The sequence below is a fragment of the Ornithorhynchus anatinus genome, chromosome 1 (assembly GCF_004115215.2).
Source record: "Ornithorhynchus anatinus isolate Pmale09 chromosome 1, mOrnAna1.pri.v4, whole genome shotgun sequence".
NCBI classification, from domain to species: domain Eukaryota; kingdom Metazoa; phylum Chordata; class Mammalia; order Monotremata; family Ornithorhynchidae; genus Ornithorhynchus; species Ornithorhynchus anatinus.
This window is the reverse complement of record NC_041728.1, coordinates 25108118-25123247: the sequence shown is the minus strand read 5'-3', so window position 1 is coordinate 25123247 and position 15130 is coordinate 25108118. Positions and strand designations below refer to the sequence as shown.

Here is a 15130-nt window from a genome sequence, read left to right as displayed (position 1 = left end):
AGGCACTATACAAAGTGCGTGGGGAGGGAGTATAAAGCAAATCAGGTTGAACAAAGCCCCTATCCCATGTGGGGCTCACAGTCTGAATCCCCATTTTATAGATGAGGTAGCTAAGGCACAGAGAAGTGAAGTAACTTGCCCAACGTCATATAGCAGCAGATAAGTGGCAGAGCTGGGATTAGAATCCATGATCTTCTGACTGTCATGCCCATGCTCAAACCACCACGCTATGCTGCTTCTCTACCATGCCCATCTGATATCCCCTCAACTGCCATTTCATCCCTTATGCACCACCACCTCCACATTTATGTACTCATAACCTTCCTTAGCACTTAATTTATATTTATTAGATTATTATATATTAAAATGATCATTTTAAATAATAATGTGGTACTTGTTAAGCACTTATTTTGTGCCAGGCATTGTACTAAGCACTGGGGTAAATTCAAGCTAATTGGATGGGACTGTGTCCACACAGGGCTCACAGTGTTAATCCCCATTTTACAGATGAGGTAACTGAGTCACAGTTGACTTGCTCAAGGTCACACAGCAGACAAGGGGGAGAGCTGGGTTTAGAAGCCAGGTCCTTCTGACTCCTAGACCCATACTCTAACCACTAAGCCACGTTGCCTAGGCACTTATCTAACTCACTAACTCATATGTGAATCTATCCCCTTTTCCTTTCTCCTTCAGGGGGTAATTTATTTTAGTGTCTGACTCCCACAATAGGCTGCTAGGTACTTGCAGCAAGGGGTCATGGCTACTTACTTTATTGTATTGCCCCAAGTCCTTAGTTTAGTGCTTCTCTGTACACAGTAGGCACTCAGTAAATATTACTGATTATCTGAACTAGAGGCTCTGATAGAGCAAATCCTCGTGGAGATGCCAATAGACCCAAAGTTGTAAGAGCAAATCCTCGTGGAGATGCCAATAGACCCAAAGTTGTAAGAGCTTGGATATTACACTGAAAGGACTGAGAATGAACACCAAGATTTTTAGGGGCAGGACACACAGGACAGAATTCAAAAGAAAGGAATTGTGGCCTAGTAGAAAGAGCACAGGCCTGGGAATCATGGGACTTGGGTTCTAATCCTACCTTTGTCATTTTCCTGCTGTGTGACTTTGGGCATGTCACAACTTCTCTGAACCTCAGTTACCTCTCCTGAAGATGGGGATTTAGTACCTGTTCTCCCTTCCCCTTAAACTGTGAGCCCCACGTGGGAGAAGAACTGAGTACAATCTGATAATCTTGAATCTACCCAAATGCTTGGTAGAGTGCTTGACACATAGTGAGTGCTTAAACAAATATCACAATGATTATTAATAAGTCATGAGCCATTCCTCCAGAGGCCGGAAGTAGGTGGCTGGGGATAGAGCGTGTTCTTCCCAATCCTGCCCCAGCCAGCCTTGGTCTCTGTGGACATCTGCAAGGCCCAAGCGGGGAAAGCGGGAGGGTGGGTGGGGCTCAGAGAGAGAGAGAGAGAGAAACAGTGGGACACGGGAGGCGCTGCTGGAGGAGATAGTAACCCTATGTTCTGAACTACGGTTCCTCCTAGCTGCATTCTCTGTGGGACTACAACTTTCTGGGCTGCTCTCTCCACCCCGAGCTGCCTCTCTTCCTGGGACCCTCTTTGGAAGAGGGCCCTTCTTTCAGACCACTGTAGGGCTGGGTGAGTGGAGTGGGATGAGGGAGGGGAGTCCTTTGGCAGTCGGGACTTCCACACAGCAGACACTCCCAGATGGCATCTTCACAGCCAAGGACTCCAGCCCCCAGACAAGGCCTGCTTGTGCTCTGACAGCTCCCAAATTCCAGTTGTGGCCAGCAGCCTCCACCATGGCTCCTTGGGGGAAAGACTAGCCAGACACCAGTACCGGGTAGGAGGGGGAAAAGGACCTAGGTCACTCTCATAATTCAATCAAACAATGAAATTTATTGAACACCTACTGAGGGCAGAGCACTCTAATAAGCACTTGGAAGAGTACAACAGAAGCAGCTTGGCCTAATGGATAGAGCCTGGGTCTGGGAGTCAGAAGGATCTAGTTTCTAATCCTGGCTCCGCTACTTCTCTGTTGTGTGACCTCAGTACTTTGAACCTCAGTTACCTCATCTGTAAAATGGGGATTAAAACTGTGAGCCTTATTTGGGACAGGGACTGTGTCTAACCTGATTAGCTTGTCTAACCTCAGCGCTTAGAACAATGCCTGGCATATAGTAAGTGTTTCACAAATACCATAAAAAAAGACACTTTTTCCCCGCACTCAAGGAGCTTTTAGTCCACAATGGGAGACAGGCATAAACTACTTACATGAGTGGGAGCAGAAGAAGGAATGGGGCTATAACAAATAACAGTACAAACATATTGGGATGAGAGTTGAATAGTTCAATATGTAATTGAATATGCATATGCATAGAAGTGCTGAGGGTGGGACAAAAATACCTAAGCACCGAAAGCGGTTATTGATGGTTGCCCTTTAGCCATGCCTGGTGAGTAGCACGACACTTCAAGCAGCTGCTGAAATGTCCTCTGGGCCAGGAATTCAGGCCTGAGCTGCTGGTGACCAACCAATCCTGCAGCTTCCCATTTCCACTGCCAGATTTCCTTTCCCATCCACCTATCTCAGAGGAGCCAGGGGGTGGCAGACCTCGGTCAGCAATCCACGGGAAACAGGAGTACTACACTTAAAGCTGGGTCCCAGGCTCCTCTCAGGTCTCAGCCTTTGTTAAAAAGAACACTAAAGCTCTTCTGAAGTAACAGTGGACAAAAAAAGAACCGAGGTTCACTGGAGCCTGAAGAACTCAGGGTTGCACCATCTCCCCACCCACCTGATCTGAAAGAGCCTGCCTTTTGCCCTTACAGCCTGGAATGCCACTGGGTGACACAAATGCTGCTCATCATGGAGGAGCTTTAAGAAGTCCCCTGAAGCTACTGTGGCCATGCAAATGGGAAGGCTGGCTTCTGGGCGTCAACCCCCGCCCCCCAACAACAGATCCACCCAGCTAAGGCTAGTGAAATAGGCAAGGGAAGAAGCGATGAGTGGAGGGGGAAAGGGAACACAACAGCTGCTGATGTTGCCATTTTTCCCACAGGTTGGGGTTGGATGGTCACAGATCTCCATTCCAAACAAGTCCCAGCACATTTTTTTTCCAGTGATATTTATGATCCCTTAGTATGTGTCTTGCGCTGAACTAAGCACTGGGGTTACATGGGGCTCACAGTCTTAATCCCCATTTTACAGATGATGTCACTGAGAAGTGAAGTGAGTTGCCCAAGGTCACACAGCAGACACATGGTAGAGTCAGGATTAGAACCCAGGTCTGACTCTCAGGATTGTGCTTTATCCACTAGACCAAAGCTGCTTCTCTAGTCAACAGGTCATTAGTAATGGTATTTACTAAGTGCGTTCTATGTGCTGAGCGCTGGGGTATTTGCAAAGTAGGTAGATTAGTCAAGGTCTCGGTTTTACTCAAGGCTGCTGCCCTAGTTCTTCAGAAGCTTTAACTGCTGGACAGCCCTCTGATCACCAGAGTAGCGGCATCCCCTTTTATTAAAAAATGATATTTGTTCAGCACTTACTATGTGTCAGGCACTGTACCAAGCATTGGTGTAGATACAAGGCAATCAGGTTGGACACAGTCCATGTCCCACGTAAGGTTCACCATCTTAATCCCCATTTTTCAGATGTGGAAACTGAGGCACAGAAAAGTTAAATAACTTGCCCAAAGTCACAGAGCAGACAAGAGGGGCAAAGTTGGGACTAGTACCCAAGTCCTTCTGACTCTGAGGCCCATGCTCTATCTGCTAGGCCTCGGTGCTTCTTGGCCAACCAGGTCAGGACTTAGAAGGACTGACCTCTCTCCCTCCCCATTTCCTTGGCCTGCCCTCCTCTCCTAGGGAACTGATTTCCACAGGAGTCTCCCCTACTCCAAACAACTATAGAATCTCCTTCCACAAAAGAGCCACAAAATTGTGAAAGGAAAGAGAAAACTGATCTGATGAGGGAAAGTTAGGGTTGACCACTAGTCCTCTGTGCCCACTGAGGACGAGCTAGAGAACTAAAGCTTAAAGGAAAGCAGAAGGGAACTCAAGTGAATACAAGGAAGAATATCTTGACTAATAGAAGAGTAAACACTGTATATACATCTAAGGTACACTGTTATAAACTACTAAGGGACACCACTGACACATGTATTTTCCATACAACATGGTCCCTTATGTATTTTTTCTTTTACAGTTTATACCCTACAAACGTAGCTCACTGCTTCATAGACAGCTTGCAAGATGCAAAGTGGTGGGATTCCTTAGATGATCACGGAGGCTCTCAAGTGAGCCCACCTCAGGGGAGATGGAGTCACGTAAGGTAGAAAATTTTTTTGTCACTTTTAAACTGAGGGTCAGAAATATGATTTGTGCCTATGGGCAGTAATGATAAACCTGCCATTACTATGAAGGTTCTTGGAGCCGAGAGTACCGCCTTGCCTTCTCTCATTGCGGCCCATCATAGTAAAAAAAATAATTGTGGTATTTAAGCATTATACTAAGCACTAGGGTAGATACAAGTTTGTCAGGTTGGACAAAGTCCCTGTCCCATGTGGGTTTCACAGTCTTAATCCCCATTTTACAAATGAGGCAACAGAGGCATAAAAAAGTGAAATGATTTATCCAAGGTCACACAGCAGACAAGTGACAGAGGTAGAATTAGAACCCAGGTCCTCGGATTCCCAGGCCTGTGCTCTGTTCACTAGGCCCACTGGGGCACAGACCCAGCTTATGAGCAAAAGCAGTAGGGCCTAGAGGATGGACCATGGCTCTGGGAGTCAGAAGAAGCAAAGTTCTAATCTCAGCTCTGCCACTTGTCTGCTGTGTGACCTCGGATGAGTTTCTTCTTGTTTGTTTTTTAATGGTACTTGTTAAGTGCTTACCATGTGCCAGATGCTGAGGTAGACAGCAAGCTAATCAGGTTGGACACAGTTCATGTCTCATATGGGGCTCACAGTCTTAATCCCCATTTTACAGATGCAGTGACTGAGGTCCAGAGAAGTAAAATGACTTGCTCAAGTTTACAGAGCTCAGGTCCTTCTGATTCCCAGGCCCATGCTCTATCCACTAGGTCACACTTCTTTGTGCCTCAATTACCTCATCTGTAAAATGGAGATTAAGACTGTGAGCCCCATTTGGACACAGACTGTGTCCAACCTGATTATCTTGTATGTACCCAGTACTTAGTACTATGCCTGGAACATAGTAAGCACCTAGAAAATACCATAAAATCTTTCTTACAAAAATATTTACCAAGAATGGGAGCAGGAGAGAAAACACTTGCACGACTGAAAAAACATTTGGAGTGTTCACTGAGGGGAAACGAAATCAAGGGGATACAAACAGGGACTAGGGCAAGGCAGGCCGATTGAAAGGTACATGCTTTTAATAACTTTTCCAAGTGGTAATACAAGTTGACATCAGATTTAAAACCAAATGTTGTGATGATGCTAACTAAGTAGACTCGGTTTTGATCTGTGCACTTTCTGAACTCATTTACCTCTACTTTTAACTTTTCCTTTGCTTCATCTGCTCTTCAAAGTAATCATTGCACGCCACCGTCAGTGCTGCAACCATAACCACAAATTCATTAAAATCCACTTCATTATCTCTGTTCGCATCAAGATCCTTCATAATCTTGTCAACCAGTTTGGGATCCTTCTGGCACTACAAGGTAAAGGAAAATTTGTTTTGAGTGCCCTGATTTTGAGAAATGAACGACAGACCTTCAGAACTGCTTTCCTCCCAGGACCGAATGCTCAGTATGACCCTAAATAAGAACTTTTCAAAGGAGGCTTGAGTTGGGTTTCATTTTCCCCAAGAATTTCCCTATCCACAAGCAACCATGAAATACCACTTTTGAAATTTGCATTCAACTCCTTCAAAATTCAGGCAGCAAACTGAAGAAAAGACCTCATCTCCATTGTAAAAGCTGCTTGCTTATAGGGAGCCTTCGAGTTGAACTTTCCAAATGCCTAGTCCTAAGTGTCATGGGACAGAATCATCAGTTAAAATACCTAAAGAATTATGAATTCCTCAAGTGCCATTAATCCTAAAAAGGTCAGATGGAATCATTAAGCTTTAAAAGTCCACCTTAAGCCTTTAGCTGTAGAAAAAAGAAAAGGGAAATGTGTGTTTCAAGAACATCCATGTGAGCACCGCCTTTTGCCCTAAAACAGGCTTGTGGAAGAGAATCGTGGATGACCCCAAGCACCTTTGCAAACTGAGCCAAGCAATGAGAAGAAGAACTCCTCTCCAGAGGGGCTTAGGGGCCTGCCACCGGAAGTAAGGCACGCAAATTTATTGAGCCCCAAGCAGATTTGAGATGATCTGTTTTTCTCTCAACCAGATTCTTGAAGGGAACGCCTCATGTGACAAATGTGGCCCAGAGGAGTGCCTGAAATCAGCTCGAGCTTGTCATGTACTTCAAGACGCTTATATGGCCTTTGGTCTTTCCCTGACTAAAAGTCAATATGCAAATAGGCAAGAAGGTCTTAACCAGGCTGAGCCTGATCCTAAATATTCCTGAGAGTATTGGTTTGGTTCCCAAAGGCTGACCAGTCCCTGCCACCATCGCTTCACACACACACACACACACACAACACACACACACACTCAGCCGCAATGCACAAAAAAAGATTCCTAATAGTAAATCCCTGCACTTGGATCCCTAAATCCAAGACACATTTTGCTTTGTAGCTGACACCAGGGAAAACCAAGTTGGGGGACAGTAGACAGCAGCTCCGGCTCCGTGGCAGCAGCACAACTCAGCCGTGGGCATCATCATCCATCCTGGCTCCCCCCACAGTCCCCAATCCCCCGGTCCCCACCCCAGCTCCCTCGACTAAAAACGAGGGAGCAGCCTCTCCTTACCGAGAGAAAGTCATGGAGTTCGCTGTTGAGGAGCTGTTTGAGTTCCCCTTTGTTCAGCTTGCACTCGTCCCCCTCCTTGCTGGAGTAATGGTGGAAGATTTTAATCAGGGTGTCCATGGCGGTTTCCAACTTGGAAGGCATATCGGACTGCAGCAGGGAAACTGAGGGGCTGGTGGACAGAAAGACACTTAGATACATCTATCCAATCACATGTAAAGGCGGAATTTCTTCCATAATTCTCTCTGATAGAGTATTAGGAAAAAAACCCTTAGAGTTGAACAAGCTTTTTTCGGGGAGAAAGAGAACTAAGCAAATATCAACAGAACTATAGATCAGGCCATGGACACCCAGAGAACAGGTACAGTTCTCTGCCCACAGTAAGCGCTGAATAAATAAATTGAATGAACTCAGAATTCAATAACAGAGAGCAGCCACTTTTTCAACAGGAAACCAAGTCCGAGTTAATCCCAAGAGAGCACAGCCTGATAGACAAACCTTAAGATTACTTAAAAACATCAGAATGCTTAACCTCATACCTGTTCTTCCACCACGCTTCCCCAATGGCAACGGCAGGACTGGCTACGTCGTCCCCTTATTTATACCCGGGGTTCCATCCCGATCACCTGTCTCCCCACAACACAGAGGAAAATCACCAGAGACAAGAGGAAGCTCTTCCTTGGCTGTTTGCTTCCCCCACCCAGAATGAACAGGTGTGAGCTCTGGCCCCAGAGGCCCACCTGAGGGACAGGGAAGCCTATTGAGGAGGCTGAGGGAGGCGGGGGCGAGGGGAAGGTGGTGAGCCCTTCATTAGAGCAGGAAGGGAGGAAATGCAATTAGTTGCTAGGAGCTGGGTGACTGGGAAGAGGCCTAAAAATAGGCTGTTTGGCTTGAACCTGGGCGGCCCTACAGAGTCAAGAGAGAGTTCAAGGTTACAGGGGCCGGCGGAGAAATACCACCCACTGATCCAAGGGGAGGCTGGTCTCAGGGTGCCGATCGTGGGAGGAGACTCGAGGGGGGAAGCAGGACCTGGGTTCTAAATCCTGGCTCTGCTACTTGTCTATTGTGTGACCTTGGGCAAGTCATTTAACATCTCTGAGCCTCAGTTACTTCATCTGTAAAATGGGGATTAAGATTGTGATCCCTTTTATGAGACAAGGACTGTGTTCAACCTGATTATCTGTGTCTACCTCAATGCTTAGTACAGTGCCTGGCACATAGTAAGCATTTAACAAATACACTTAAAAAAAGTCACCCCGTTTTTATAGCTAATTTTCTCTCCCTACATGGAACCCCAGCTCTAACCTTTCAAAACCAATCCTGAATCCTCTCCCCCAGCTCATAGGGCTGAAGGGGCAGTGTCTCACATTCACTGAAGGGACAAGATTAGGGATTCTGTGGGGATTCCCCAGCTAGAACAGAGACACTTGGTGATAAACCCAAACCAGGGAGTGCCTTCACTCCTTCCAAACAGGGTTGCTCTTTACAAAGCTTGAATCATGCAACACTCATCCCACCTAGCAGGACTGCTTTAAATAATAATTATGGTATTTATTAAGCACTTAATGGATGCAGACTCACTCTCAGCAGGGTCGTCTTGGAACCGAAACACCAAGCACTATGTCGAGCATCAGGGTAGATACAAGATAATCAAATTAGACACAGCCTCGCAGGGGACTCACAGTCTGAGAAGGAGGGAGAGCAGGTATCTGATCTCGTGATGGTCAAATGAGGAAACTGAGGCCCAGAGAGGTTCAGTGACTAGCTGTAGGTTATCAGCAGGGCAGTGGAAGACATGGGATTAGAACCCACTCTCTGCCATGCTCCCTCCACCAGATCCTGTGAGGGAGGAAGAGGGCAGGCAGGCTGTTTAGGCTCGGAGTATTTGGCTTGTCCAAATACCTCCTGGGCTAGGACCAGCTCTTGCCAGGGTTTTGCCTTTTGGGGCCATAACCTGGGGAAGGGTGAGTTGCATCACAACTTCTCTGTGCCTCAGTTACCTCATCTATAAAGAGAGGATTAAGATTGTGAGCCCTATCTGGGACTCGGACTCCGTCCAAACCTATTTGCTTGTACCCAATCCAGAATTTAGGTCAGCCCTTCTAAACTGTGAGCCCATTGTAGGCAGGGAATGTCTCTCTTTATTTGCTGAATTGTACTTAGTATGCTTAGTATGCTTAGTATGGTGCTCTACACACTAAAAGTGCTCAATAAATATGATTGAATGACTGAATGAATGCTGGCACATAGTAAGTGCTTAACAAATATCGCAGTTATTTTTATTATTATTGTTAGGGATTAGACATGGCTTGCTGTGACACTCTGGAGAGTCAACTTCCAGCTGCTACAGGGAGGCAGCAGCCTCCCCAAGCTGCAGACACTATGACAATTCTGCTGCTACCCATAGACCTTACCTTCACTAAGAATAGTTTTTCTGGCCTGGGGAATTTTTGAACTGCCCTGTGAGGCATTCATCCTTTCTAATCATTTAGAATATGTCAGTACGCTGGGTCCTTCTCAATGCATGAGAAGGTAGTGTAGCCTAGTGGAAAGAGCACATGCTTCTCTCCTTCTTTAGCCCAGCCTGCACACTCCACTCCTGTGTTGCTAACCTCCTCACTGTGTCTTGTTCTCGCCTCTACCCGCCGTTGACCCCTGGCCTACATCCTATCTCTGGTCTGGAATGCCCTCCTTCCTCACATCCGCCAAACTTGCACACTTCCCCCTTCAAATCCCTACTGAAAATTCACCTCCTCCAGGGGGCCTTCCCAGACTGAGCCCCTCTTTTCTCTGCTCCTTCTCCCCTCCCCATTGCCCTAACTCCTTCCCTCTGCTCTACCCCTCTCCCAGCTCCACAGCACTTATAAATATATGTGCATATTATTCTATTATTTATTTTATTAATGATGTGTATATATCTATAATTCTATTTATTTATATTGATGCTATTGATGCCTGTCTACTTGTTTTTTTTGTTGTCTGTCTCCCTGCTTGTAGACTGTGAGCCCATTGTTGGTTAAGTAGAGATTGTCTCTATTTGTTGCCGAATTGTACTTTCCAAGTGCTTAGTACAGTGCTCTGCACACAGTAAGAACTCAGTAAACACGATTGAATGAATGAATGAATGAGTGAATGAATGAATGAAGGAGATTTGGGTACTAGTTCCAGTTCCACTTTTTGCCTGCTGTGCAACCTTGGACACGTTACCTAAGGTCTCTGGGCCTCAGTTTGTTCATCTGAAAAATGGGGTGAAAATATCTCTTCTATCTCTCCTGATCTTTGAGCCCCATATGGGACAGGAACAGTCTCCAATCTGATTGCTTTGTATCTACCCCAGTGGCTAGCACAGTGCTTGTTGCTTAATAAACACAACTGCAATCACACATTAAATTATCATCAATGATAGTTATTGATCACTCATTATGTGCAGAGCACTATACTAAGTGCTTGTGAGAGTACAAGTTAGTTGCAGTATTTATTAAGGGCCACTACGTCCCCAGGCTGGGGATAAGTCAAGATAAAGCGTGGCTCAGTGGAAAGAGCACGGGCTTTGGAGTCAGGGCTCATGAGTTCGAATCCCAGCTCTGCCACTTGTCGGCTGTGTGACTGTGGGCAAGTCACTTAACTTCTCTGTGCCTCAGTTCCCTCATCTGTAAAATGCGGATTAAGACTGTGAGCCCCACGTGGGACAACCTGATCCCCTATGTCTACCCAGCGCTTAGAACAGTGCTCGGCACATAGTAAGCGCTTAACAAATACCAACATTATTATAAAACAGTTCAAGCCTGGTACCTGTTTGAGGTGAGGCTCATTATTTCGGTAGGGGAGAAGAGACAAATAGAAGATAAATAGATTAGGGACAATGGGATTGTTTAAAAATACAAGGGGAAAAAATGTGAAATAGATGAACAAGTCTAGAAGGGAACTTTACCGATGTGTCCCTGGTTGGGAATATTTTTGAGCTCTATTTTTGAGCTCTGAGTGTATATACATCAAATCTCTCCACAGGTACATATCTGTGGAGAGATTCATTCTGATCATGGGCAGGGAACATTTCTGCTAATTCTGTTGTATTGCACTCTCCCAAGCTTAGTACAGTGCTTTGCATAGAGTGAGCACTTAGTAAATACCACTTATTTATTGTCTGATCACCCCTTGCATTTTCAAAGAACAAGACTACTTGAACTGGGGGTTTTCCAAGGGTTCTGCTTCACTGTCGTGTTTCCTTTGGTCTTGGTCTGCCCCTATTGTCGTGCAGGAACTGCTCATGGTGGTTTCCAAAGCCGCAAGGATTAAACCTAGTGGAGCAGTGGTTCTCAAAGACCACTGGGCCTAGGCGTTTATTGCAGCCTGCAACACCCAGCAGGAGCTACTCTGCTTGACTCCGTCCCAGGCCTAGCCGTTGGCCTCACACAAAAGCTGATCAAAACACACTTTTCCTGTTTTAGAAAATATTAGGTGGTGTGAGAGTGGCTGGCAAGGGAGAAGTGTAGCCAACTGTCCAGTTTTCAGCTAACCTGTCCCGTCACCGGTACCACCAGATGGAACCAGATGTTTTTCTGTCAGCTTTTAATTTCTTTCAGTGCCATGCCTTCCTCTGCTGTTACCGTTCCACAGCTCAGACTTGCAGCCCGCTTGTTTTGTTTTGCTGCCTGTCTCCCTCAGACTGTGAGTCCATTGTTGGGCAGGGATTGTCTCTATCTGTTGCCGAATTGTACATTCCAAGTGCTTAGTACAGTGCTCTGCACACAGTAAGCGCTCAATAAATACGATTGAATGAATGTATGAATGAGACAGAGTTTATTTGGACCTGGGAGGAGAACACGGAGGCTCTGGAGCAAGTGAGAGGGACGGAAGAGGAGTTGAGGTGGAGGGAGGCTTGGGTAGCTAAAATAAAAATACCGGTTCTATAAAGGCATCCAGTGCTGAAGCCATCCTGGAAAGGGGACAGGTCCATTGAAGATGAAACTGTCCAGTATAAAGCTGGACAACTGGCCAAGGGGTCCTTAGGGATGAGAAGCCCAAATATCGGCCAGAGATATTGTGGACAATTGAGGGTCTCCTTGTTTTCCCCACATACTTGGAAAAAAATTAGGATTCCATAATGCCAAACCAGCAAGGATGAAAGGCTGGGCACAAAATCAACTATGGTTACCGGAGCTGGCTCTCTGCTCCCCCAGCCTATTAGGGAGGACAAAGGCGATGATCCGGGTTCATTAAAAGTCCTTTCTCCTAAGACTAACAGGGTATCATTTATGGAATAACAGCATAACCCCCATCTGCCTTCTACCAGAAATATGGAGTCGAATTAGCATCCCTTCCCTTGGACTGTATATTCAATCATACCTTCAATTACCAACTTCTTTAAAATAAAATAAATTAAATCTGCCAAGAGAACAGATTTCAATGTGCCCTATGTATATGAGGGAGCTCTGAACCATTGGTAAAACGATGTTATAAAAATTTGAAGTCTCAATAACAATTCATAAATTCAGCCATTAGACTGGGTGGTGCTCAGGGTCAGGGAGACCAGCACCCACCTGGAGACTCTGTAGGACAATTCAAACTTGCACAGAGACAACAGAATCTCACCCAAAGTTTGCAAGATTTCTGGGAAGACCTTCAAGATTGTCATCATTGTATTAGCTGTGGAATTTATTAAGCACTTATAATGTATTGTGCTCTGTGCTAAGGACTGTGGCATTGTTGACAAGATAATCAGATTGGTCAGTTTTCACCTCTGTCCCAGATGGGGCTTACCATCTAAGAAGTAGGGAAAGGCAGACATCATAGCTCATCTTCCAGATGGGAAAGTTGAGAAATAGATAAGTTAAATTAAGGATAAGAGGAGACCAGATGTCCTAGTAGAAAGAGCGTGGGACTAAGAATCAGGATACCCAGTTCTAGACCCAGCTCTGCCACTAGTCTGCTTGTGTGAACTTGGACGATTCACTTAACCTCTTCGGGCTTCTGTTTCCTCACCTGTAAACTGAGAATAAGATAGATTGGAGCCCTGTGTGGGACAGGATTGCTTCTGATCTCATAATCTTGTATCTACCAAAGTGATTAGCACATAATAATGTTATTGTTATTATCATTATATTAAAAGACTCACCAAGGTCACATAGTAGGCCAATGGAAGAATTTAAATTAAAACCCAGGCCTTTATTCCTTAGTGAAAGGTAAGGATCATGTCTACCAACTCTATTGGATTGTTCACTCCCAAGCACTTAATTCAGTGTTCTGTACTTAATAAGCACTCAATTTATGCCTAAACTACTTGTCACTGGAGGGTTGATTGATTAATCCAGATGCACCTACACCAGATGTATAACCACATACATGCAGCTATATCTGATATATTTAACCTGATCAAAATTGTGCTTAAAAAGAATGCTTGAAAGGGAATTCCAGGCTTTCCAGTACTAGTCAACCAATCAGTGGTATTTATTGAGAGCATACGGTGTGTAGAGCACTGTACTAAGAGCTTAGGAGAATACAATAATACAATAATATATAATGAGTTTGCAGTTTAGAGAGGGAGGCAGACATTAATAGAAACAGATAAGGAAAAGCAAGGATAGCTGCCCCCCTAGACCTCAATCTTCATTGTGAGGGAGGTACCTCAGTAACATTCTTCTTTTCCTTGGCCTTGGAGAGGGTCTTCCTCAAGGCATTCTTGGTCCAGGGCAAGGACTCAGAGACCGAGCGAGAGTCCATCAGCTGAGCATCCCCAATTCCCACCCTTAGCTCAAAGACAAGGACTAGCTAGCTCTGACCCTGTGAGAGCTCCAACTCCAAAGCATTTATCCATAATCACGGTTCATACAGTCCACTCAAAGCACCCGGCCTCTGTGGCCTCGAGCTAAAGCCCTGTCAAGGTGGCATCACCAAGGTATTTGACTTTTAGGTGAAAATGTTGGAAATGAGGGTTTAAAGGAGACTCTCACAAGATGGTAAGCTTTCCGAGAGCAGGGATCTTGTCTATCAACTCTATATATATTAAACTCTCCAAGCTCTTCGTACAGTGCTCTGCACATGTAAACACTCAATAAATATCACTGATTGATTGTCCTCAGTGCACCTGCAACCAAGTCAGAGAGTCCCAATGGCAGTCAATGGCTACTATTGTCTCTGTGAATGAATGTATTCACTTCAAAGACAGTGGAGGCAAGTTGTGCCTGTCTGAACTTTTCAAGGCAAATCAATTGAGAGCAGATAGCTGCAGTTTTGATCCAACCAGAGAATTGACTAACATTATGGAACTCAGTCTGCTGGTCGGTAGCATGAGGTGGCAGCTTTCAGACGGAGGCAATGGGGCCTGGTGGAGAGAGTGTGGTCTTGGAAGCCAGAAGACCCAGGTTCTAATTCCAGCTCTGCCATTAACCTGATGTGTGGTCTTGGACAAATAATTTAATCTATGCCCCAGGTTCCTCACCTCTAAAATTGAGATAAAATACCTAGTCTTTCCGTGTCTGATTTTATTCTTTTGCATTTTTTGTTGTTTTTTTAATGGTAGCTAAATGCTTACTATGTATTAAGCCCTGGGTAAGGTATAAAATAATCAGATTGGACACAGTCCATGTCCGACATGGGGATCATAGTCTTATCCCCATTTTATGGATGAGGTAACAGAGGCCCAGAGCAACTTAAGTGATTTACCCAAGGTCACACAGCAGGCACGTGGCAGAACCATGATTAGAACCCAGATTCTCTGACTTCAAGACCGTGCTGTAGGCCACACTGCTTCCTCATAGCGCAGTGCTTGGCATTTAGTAGGAACCTATTAAATAGCCTTAAAAGGAGACTTCTAAAATAGAAAGGAAAGTATTTAGAATTAAGAAAATGGGGAAGTCTAAAAGTTCATTGGGCATTTGAGCTCTGTTGGAATTAAATAAGAGACTGTGAGGGAGGTTGTGAAAAGGTGTGGAGGTCAAAAGTGGTTCAGAGGGATGGGTGGGGAAGAAAACAGAACTATATCATATATCTATTGTGAATGCATAAGCTAGTCTGGTTTTTCCTCTAACAGTAGACACAATATAGGAATTTGTATAGAAAAATGTCTGTCATAGGGGCACCTTCAAACCACCCACCCTTAACCTATCTGCAGTTGTGCCCATTTCCTCCTACTCTGTCCTCAACCTCCAGCTGAACACTCCCCACCTTTGAATTCCTCCCTGTTCCCCTTCTCCTGCTCCCCTCCATCCGCTGTTCACATCCCC

At 45.3% G+C, this 15130-nt stretch overlaps 1 protein-coding gene across 1 annotated transcript; it reads right to left on the bottom strand.

Annotated features, from left to right (window-relative positions):
* Positions 1 to 5406: 5406 nt before the first annotated feature.
* Positions 5407 to 7781, bottom strand: S100Z (S100 calcium binding protein Z). The gene is made up of 3 exons (XM_001513772.4): positions 7448 to 7781; positions 6912 to 7080; positions 5407 to 5705 (listed from the first exon to the last, which is right to left on the bottom strand). Exons 2-3 carry the CDS (start codon positions 7050 to 7052, stop codon positions 5547 to 5549), a joined length of 300 nt encoding a protein of 99 aa, XP_001513822.1. The 5' UTR covers positions 7053 to 7080; positions 7448 to 7781; the 3' UTR covers positions 5407 to 5546.
* Between the last annotated feature and the right edge of the window lie 7349 nt (positions 7782 to 15130).

What these genes read in the sequence shown, in the direction of transcription:
- S100Z (XM_001513772.4), bottom strand. Translation starts at nt 7,052, where the DNA reads ATGCCTTCCAAGTTGGAAACCGCCATGGACACCCTGATTAAAATCTTC. An exon ending in AACTCCATGACTTTCTCTCG is followed by an intron (nt 5,706 to 6,911) that starts GTAAGGAGAGGC and finishes TTTACCTTGTAG; the next exon opens with TGCCAGAAGGATCCCAAACT.